Source organism: Sapajus apella, unplaced genomic scaffold (assembly GCF_009761245.1).
Source record: "Sapajus apella isolate SASKATOON/1434 unplaced genomic scaffold, GSC_monkey_1.0 scaffold37, whole genome shotgun sequence".
Taxonomy (NCBI): Eukaryota; Metazoa; Chordata; class Mammalia; order Primates; family Cebidae; genus Sapajus; species Sapajus apella.
Genome location: NW_022436977.1, coordinates 17116941 through 17125285, shown reverse-complemented (window position 1 = coordinate 17125285; position 8345 = coordinate 17116941). Strand labels below are relative to the sequence as shown.

At 33.2% G+C, this 8345-nt stretch overlaps 1 protein-coding gene across 4 annotated transcripts in view; it reads right to left on the bottom strand.

Annotated features, from left to right (window-relative positions):
* MYEF2 (myelin expression factor 2) overlaps nt 1-8345 on the bottom strand; it is a 37159-nt gene that overhangs the window by 1149 nt on the left and 27665 nt on the right. For 2 of the 4 annotated variants that reach the window (XM_032297535.1, XM_032297536.1), the window contains 4 exons: nt 8011-8109; nt 7642-7713; nt 5739-5947; nt 5608-5659 (listed from right to left, as the gene is read on the bottom strand). In XM_032297535.1, the coding sequence (XP_032153426.1) occupies nt 5608-5659; nt 5739-5947; nt 7642-7713; nt 8011-8109 (432 nt within the window). The remainder of the gene's footprint in view (nt 1-5607; nt 5660-5738; nt 5948-7641; nt 7714-8010; nt 8110-8345) is intronic. The other 2 variants (XM_032297538.1, XM_032297537.1) reach the window with 2 other exon arrangements.

Here is an 8345-nt window from a genome sequence, read left to right as displayed (position 1 = left end):
AAGTCAAGCTAGCACAAAATGCCACCAACTCACCATACCCTATGACAAACTTACTCATTTAAACAAAATTATTTTTAGAATAAATGGTTGCTTACTGCTCAGTCTCCCTAATGTGTCTTCCTTCCCTTTATATCCTCATTTCACCCCTTCATCCCTTGCAAACAAGTGCAACTGATCAGAAATCTAATTTCTATCCAGCTACAAAGGGCCACACTAATTCTGTTTTGCAACCATAGTGCAAATTCAGTATCACAATTTGAACTCAAAGTCTAAGAATGGCACTAAATATGCTATGGAAAGAGTCATGGGAAGAGATAGCATCTATTTAAATCAATAAAGGTAAAAACAGTGATGTCAAGAGGAGAATCTTGGAGAAGCTTCAGGAAAGAGGAGGAAAACCAGAAACCTGTCCTTATGCAGTTGTGATATAATTGCTAACTCTAGAGACTGGTATTTGAAGTAAATCAATACCATTTATCAAAATACAAAGTGGCCACAGAGTTCCTCACTGGACTAGAACACTTTTGAGAGTAAAAGGGGGAGTTATCAAAAATTACACATAAGTAACAGATGTAAAGTGAGACTATCCCCAGGCAACTGGAATACGTGGTCACTCAATCCAAACAGGTCATAAATTTAGGGTGTGACTACTTACCATAATATTTCCCTCCCCACTAGATGTACATGTCAAAACAAATCAAGCTAGAAGACTTTAAATATTATAGTTGCCAGATCACTATGGGCTAATTTTAGTCTGGCAACCAAATCAGACAGCCAGACATATTTAGTTCTATAAAGGGAGGGGGGAGGGGAAAAAGAAGGGGAAAGGGAAAATCAAGAGGGCCTCTCAAAAAATTGCATAGGCCCTTTCCAGATAAGATCAAATTTTAACATTAATGCATAAGGAAGGTTTTTTTCTCTTGAAATCTTGATCTGAATGATCTCTTACCTATAACACCCTGGACTACTTCAGACTTTCACTTTTTCATCCACTCCCTATTATTGCATTTGTTTTTTAAAACCAACTGGTAGTCAACTGCTCACCTACTAAACACTAATTAAATGGTCTAAGATAATAAATGTCATGCTGAAACAAAACCAGTATCTTGTTACACAGGCCAGGTAGTCTTTAAATGTGTTCTGAGAAGTTATAAAATAGGCTAATCTTCAGAGAAATTACATGATAATGGTTAAAGTAGATCCAAATAATATTTAGCCCACAACTGGAATGAAATGGGGGAAAATAAGCAAAACACAGTAATCACACTTTCTAATAAACATCATAAAATGAAACTGAAAAACACATTAAATAAAAAAACTTTGAAGATAAATGCAGCACAATTTCCAGAGTTCTCTTAATATCCTGAATGCTGGTACCTGAAAAAAAGTAAGTTTAATTAAAGAAGCATACCTTGGTAAATGGCAGCACCTTACAGTTATTATGAAAAGAACTGTTGAGATTTTCAGGCGATTTTAAGGTTAAAGTTTCTTCCTTATCCTAATTTTACCTAAAAGTGTAGTTTTTCTTACGTATCCCATCATAAGTTTATTAGCAATAGTAAAGTTCACCTAAGCAAGAAATCTTCTTCAAAAAACTCAAAGGAAAATATGTCACTATTTCTTGCACAATCTGTCTCTCAATCTTTCAGGACAGTTTCTCTTTTTTGCTTTCCTCTTAAATTGTCTCTTTCAGTTTAGAAATCAGCACTTAGACCTCCAAATTCCTGAACTCGCAATGACCTCAAAAATTCTCTAGTGGACAAGGTCCCTCAGCTAAGATACTTGAACTTTCTTACAGTTCTGATGCTCAAGCTATATGGACAGTAGCCATACATATTTATTTTATGGAGAGACTGCTCCCCTAAAAAGAATCCCAGCAGGATGGAACCAGAAACAGTTGTAAATTTTCTGAGTTTCTTCCTGATCCTATAAAAACACCAACTGAAATATTTTCTTTTCTAAAGACAAATAACAGGAGAAAAAAAAAATAGTTTCTAATAGCTGATGCTCTGAGGACCCTCAACTGAGTTAAATATTCACTAATTTTATATGAGTCCAAGAAAACAAAAACAGGACTGCAATTTTAGCAACAGCACAGGACAAAACAGTATGCCATGAGAAATTATCACAGAATAATCAAACATATTGCTGCTGTTACATATACTAGTAATAAAAAGGATTTATCCCACAGTAAAAAGAAACCTTTCTGTTTCATTTAACCCAGCCCATTAACATTTTGTGGGGTATATATTGGGATATGCTGGTATAAAAATATATATAAAAATAAAACGAATTAAAGAATATTCAATAAAATCTACTGCCTACGTGAAGTCGTAACACAACCATTAATGAAAAAAGGAAAATCAGGCATTCTACCATAAGAAAACATAATAAGGATATAAGGGATATAAAAGCAAAGTTTTCCAATGTTTCTTTACTAACAAAAGATAGTGCCTATCAATGAATGTTCATCATATGTCATTTATAATATTACTGAATTTTTACTGTTAAATGATTCTAGAGTTAAAGTCCTCTCATCATGCTTGAAGCAGCAAGTACTTTAATCAAAAAATCTACCATAAACCTCCATTTTCCATGCAGTTAACAAGCACACTAATGTAGAAATACTACATAATGGAAATCTGTGAAACAAAGTTGTATCTGTTTATATGGCTTATAGCAAGAATAATTGAGAATGGGTTTTCCTTGTGTTGCAGTGCTAAAATGTTACATTCTTGCATCATACTGAGCCAGAAGGCCAGAATGCAGCTAAAGTATACAGATGACATGGGAGCACATTTAAAAGATATGCCCATTTGACCCTATTAGCACAAGCTGAAATGATGTGGGGTCCAATACTAAATAGATTAATTCATTTATACTCAGCCTTTTTGAAAATGCCTATGTCTGAGAAATTACACAGGGCAAGAAAAAAAAAGAAAGATCTCTTTTGCTACAGGAAAGATGTGTATCTTACCAGCCTGGGGTCAAAAACATTACCTTTAGGGGCTTGATGGAATTAGAAAATAGCAGTTATGTTTCACTTATTTCTCATCTTATTATATTTGGAAAGATCTGAAAACAATTTTTTCAGAATTACAAAGGCTAATACAATGTTGTATTGAGGGCAATATAACCCATAATATAACATTTACTCATCTTTTGTAATTGCTCCATCAACAACAGCTAATCACTAGAGATAATTTACAAGCAGAGGGGCTTCCCAGGCACCTTTCACTGACAGATATTGTTTAGGGGAGATGCATTGAGTAATACTAGATCCTTATTAAGAAGCAAGCAAGAGAATATACTTACTCTCTTGGGGCTTAGAAGAAAAACAACAACAATAAAAGACTGCCTTTTACTGCCCAAGAGGCCATTACTAGCTTGCAGCATGTTAAAAAGAAATGTCTCCATACTAAGAAAAAAGATTTATAAATAAATGACATGGCAGAAAAATGGATGGTTCAGTTCATACTAGCTAGATAATTTGTATAGTTGTCAATATCTGGAAACTTAATTCTATACTATTATAACTTTATTTTCTTTCCCATCAATATAGTTCAAGGTTAAAAATAAGGGAAATATAGAGAATTGTATAAATATGGTGTTACCTTAAACTGAAATCTAAGAGTCAGAAACTTTTACAAAAGATAAAATAAAAATCATTAATCTTAAAATAGAATTATGATCAAAAAAGGATTATAAGAATGGAGCCAAAATAGCAAAGAATAATAATTTAACCATTATTTTATATGGCTAAAATACTGTAAAAATTTTCCACACAGATTTAAATGGTTTTTCCTTTCAAAAAAATGTCTTGCAATAGCTGATGTCCTCATGTCAAAACAATGCCACTCTGACCAGAGGCCCACAAAAGATTTCAAATTTACTGCAAGCCTTGCTTATATCTAACCTCAAAAGAAATTAGCCTACAAAGAATAAGGAACAGGCAACCCAACATTGGTCACCTATTCATTGTCATTTATTTGTCCTGCTTTGCTCTTTACCTTGCTAAGTTTCATTTCTACTTTTAACATAATGTCATACCTCATTTGGAGATTCTTTTTTTTCACTGAAACTACATCAACAGAGATTATACTTGCTGCCACTGCTCCTCATTTGATGTATTTCACTAAGACCCTATATACATTATTTCCTCTGTAGTCTACAAGATTCATGCCCAGATACTGCTGACTCATTCTGATAGATCTTCTTACTCCTGCTTTACTATTTTGCTTTCTCTTAGTAGTGACTATTAACCAGTTGACTTTGTTTTCAACTTTTCTTTTCAAAAAATTTTTTAAGTTTCCATTACTTTAATTTTGATTAGTGGAAATAAAAGGACAATTAAGAAAGAGACTGAACAGAACATCCTAGACAAATTCACATTGTATGTTCTTTGAGGGCAAGAGCCCTTTGTTCACCTTCAAAATTTTAGTGACTAGCAGACTGACAAAAATATGTTTGTGGATTTAATGAATAAATCACATATACCCAGAACACTTAACTTATAAATTTTTCATAAACTCTTACTGTATGTACAGAGGCAATAAAAGGAGCTAGGCTAAAAAGACAGTTCTTGCCTTTAAGAGCTTCCATATAGGAAGAAAATTTGAACAAATAACTATTAATATAATAAAAGCTACAAAAGAGTCATGCATAAAGAAATCTAAGGTAATATTATCTCTGTAGTGGCCACAAAGGCTATTTTGTGACAGAACACTAAACCTATCTCTTCATGATCTTAGAAATTATACATATGCTACCTTATGTAGCTTCCTATTGTGACTCTAGTCTCTGAGATTCCATGCAATAACAGAAAAATGTTAATAGCAGCAAAAAATATTTTACTTTATGAAACTCACATGAATTCTCCCATTATTGCAAAAGAAAAAAAAGTGAGAATTTAGTCCATTAATATATTTTATAACAAAACTAAGTATGGTATATAAAAAGCTCTTTTTTAAAAGTAATAAACCATCTAATCTTCTGCAGACCTATGGAACATATTAAGGTTGTATAAGTAGTATCATTATAGTTAAAAAGAAGGGCAACCAAAATGTACACATGTCCAAGGCATTGCTGGCAGTGGGTTGTATGCTACCAGCTAGGTTTCCTACGTTAGGTAGGAATACAGTGTCTGTAGAATGGGTCTCACATATTAACTCCCTTATCAATTGGATGTCAGCATCTCTGTTGGTTATGCTGATAATCCACTGCCCTATACTACAAACAAAGAAATAAATATACCATTTATTAATATTTCTCATGAGAAAAAACATTTTAATGCAAACAATGATCATATATTTATATTTTTAAAATGAGGTAGTAAGACAAACTCTATCTTTATTAACAGAAGACAATGATAGGATATATCCTAAACCTTGTTATCTAAACCTTGTTATTACCTAGTAGTAATGGCACTGCTCTAAGTCAAAAGGTAGTGAAATAATTCACTTAACTGTAGTGGAATTAGACCTGGCACACTATCAAGACTATCCAGGAATAGGCATCAGGCAAAGGTCTAAACACAGTGTTTAAGAGTTTACAACCAATTTTCCTGCATAATCATTATCAACATACTGCAGTCATTGGCATACTTACCACACTGACTGAATTTCTCTTTTAGTTTCTGCCAAGTCAAGTCAAAAGGTAGCTAGAATGAAAAAAGGTATTAGTAACATATATACAAGAAAAAAAAGAATTTCAATTATCCTTAATATTTATTTGCTTACATTTCTGACAAATATCTGGTTGCCTTTGGAGCCTATTCTGTCTCTCATTCCGCTTCCCATTGGACCCGATAAAAATCCTCGATCCATATCGATGCTTCTTTCCAGTATAGCTCCTATACCTGGTCCCATTCTATCAAAGCTGGAACTCATCCGGTCCAGTCCCATCCCCATTCCTCCAGTCACACTGTTCATGCCACCCATTCCACCACCTGGATTTTCAAGAAAAGACAGGGGGATTTGGGAATTTCATGTTTTTGTTTCAAAAACATAAGGAAAAGGAGAAGAGGAGAAAGGAGGAAAAAAAGAAGAGATAATCATTTTTGAGAAAGAAGGGGGAAAATTAATTTGTATAATTAGATTATAAACATAAAAATATTTTAATACAGATAACAACTTTCCAAAGACCAGCATTTGCTTCAGTATACATTTCGTTAGCTTAGAAATTCTAGCCACTATATAAATACATTATATATATATAAACGTATAATTTATATTCTGATCATAAAATATATAAATCCTCTATCAATCACTGCTTCCAACAGCATGACAGTTGTTCTCATCCTTATTTTTGTTTTCCAATAATATCAAGCGTAATAACTGTGAGAATAAAGATACACGGAGATAAACTCAAATTACTACAACTGTAGCACTCAAGCTGCTCTCATCATACTCTCCTACAGGTAAATATTCCTTCCCTAGCTTAGCTTTCACCTCAGCATCTTCACCTCTGTTTCCCGTACAGTTTTTCTTCTCATGGTAATTCAATAATCATAGCAAAACATAACTTTTACTCTCAATATTATAAAGAACTTGTCAAGGGAACAACAAAAAATGCTATCACTTCCCATTAGCCAGAGCTTGACAATTTAACTCTGAGCTCATACCTACTTCATTCTTACACAATGATGCTATCTCCTGTCCTTTTCAATTACTCCAATCTACTTATTATCAAAACTTTTTTCTTGTACTTAATATCCCCTAACATGGAAATTCTAAAAATTAACATCACCCTCAAATTGGCTTTCTGTGAATAACCAGTATAAAATCAGGGAAACAGAAGTATAAACACTGAGATAAAAGAGAAAGGTAGGAAAGTTAGGATTAACAGCAAATGGCTGTGGCTAAAAGATGATGCAAGAAGGAATAAAATGAGGAGGAAGACACAATAGAAGTAGATATTTTCAGCTGACAGGATTTTAGAATTTACTCTTAGAATAGTTTAAATAGATTATATTTCCTATTTGTGAAATTTCATCAATTAAAGGACGTCAATAAAATATGGAGAGTTCAGAGACATGGCCCAGTAAGCAAAAGAGGTTAAAAATAATAATAATAAATAAGCCATGTGTTCAGGTTTAATATAAAGTCTAAAAGGTAGTAGCGGAAATGGATGGGAGATTCAGCATTCCCTAGTGTTGCAAGTATTCTTGATGCTAATACGGGAAAGGTTCAAGAGGAAAAGAAATAAGCGCCTCTTTCGATCTTAGCCCTCAAGCTCATGAGGTGCCTCAAAGTGTTATATCTGCATTTACCAAAGGATATAGATATTTACAAACAAAATAAGCTAGTCACTAATGGCTACTACAGAAAATAAGCAAGGAAACAAAGTTGGTGCTAAAGCAAAAGTTGTTCCTGACACAAGATCAGATTCCTTAGTTGGAAAGAAGGTTCTTGGATTGACTGTTGGCACACAGTTTAGAAATATCAAAGAAGTAAAATTCAAATAGTTAATTTAGAAATTTCAAACAATAATCAAAGTCTTAACTATTGAGGTTTCTCAAATTATAGCAAGACACATTAACATGTAAGAACAAAGTATTACTATACTACAATAGCTACTCTTGCAAAGTCTTTGCAAGCACTCAAATATTACTGAATAAATTCTAGTAAAATTTAAACCTACTTATTCCAGATCCTACTGGACCCATGTTAGAAGCTCCTATTCTTCCTGCAAACCCTCCAATCATTGCACTGCCTAAACAAGGATGGAAAGATAATATACTAATTAATTTGAATAATCATACTTTAAAATTTCCAAGGTACTATGTGCTCCAATGTACAATAACTGAAAAGCATAAAGTCTACTTAAAATAGAGTTCAAATATATAAGATGTTGAAAAAGAGGGCTAGCATATTAAAATCCTTAAAGTGTTTTCTTCAGGTAATAAGTTGTATAAAACATAATAATTTTCTGATGTTTCACAGAAAAAGAGTAACCAAATTTTGAAAATTAGAGCCTACAAAAAGAAAAGTAGTATGCAGCCAGCCCTACCAAGTCTACCAAAGGAATCTCCAAAGCCTCGATTTATTCCAATATCACCACGTCCAAAATCTCGCTCCATGCTACTAGTCATCGCACCACGGTACAGCTCTGAAAAAATTGTGCAACAAATTAACCCTTTTCAAATATATCAGTGCATTATGAAAACATCAGGAACATATCTAAACTATGAAAAAACAGCATAAGTCACAAATACAAAATAGTCTGTCATTTACCCAACTTACCTCACATGCTATATATACCATCCCCATTCCCACCATGCCTATCTTTATCCCATAGTGTCTATATGCTTTCCGAAGACATTTTTAGCACCCATTCCTAAGTTA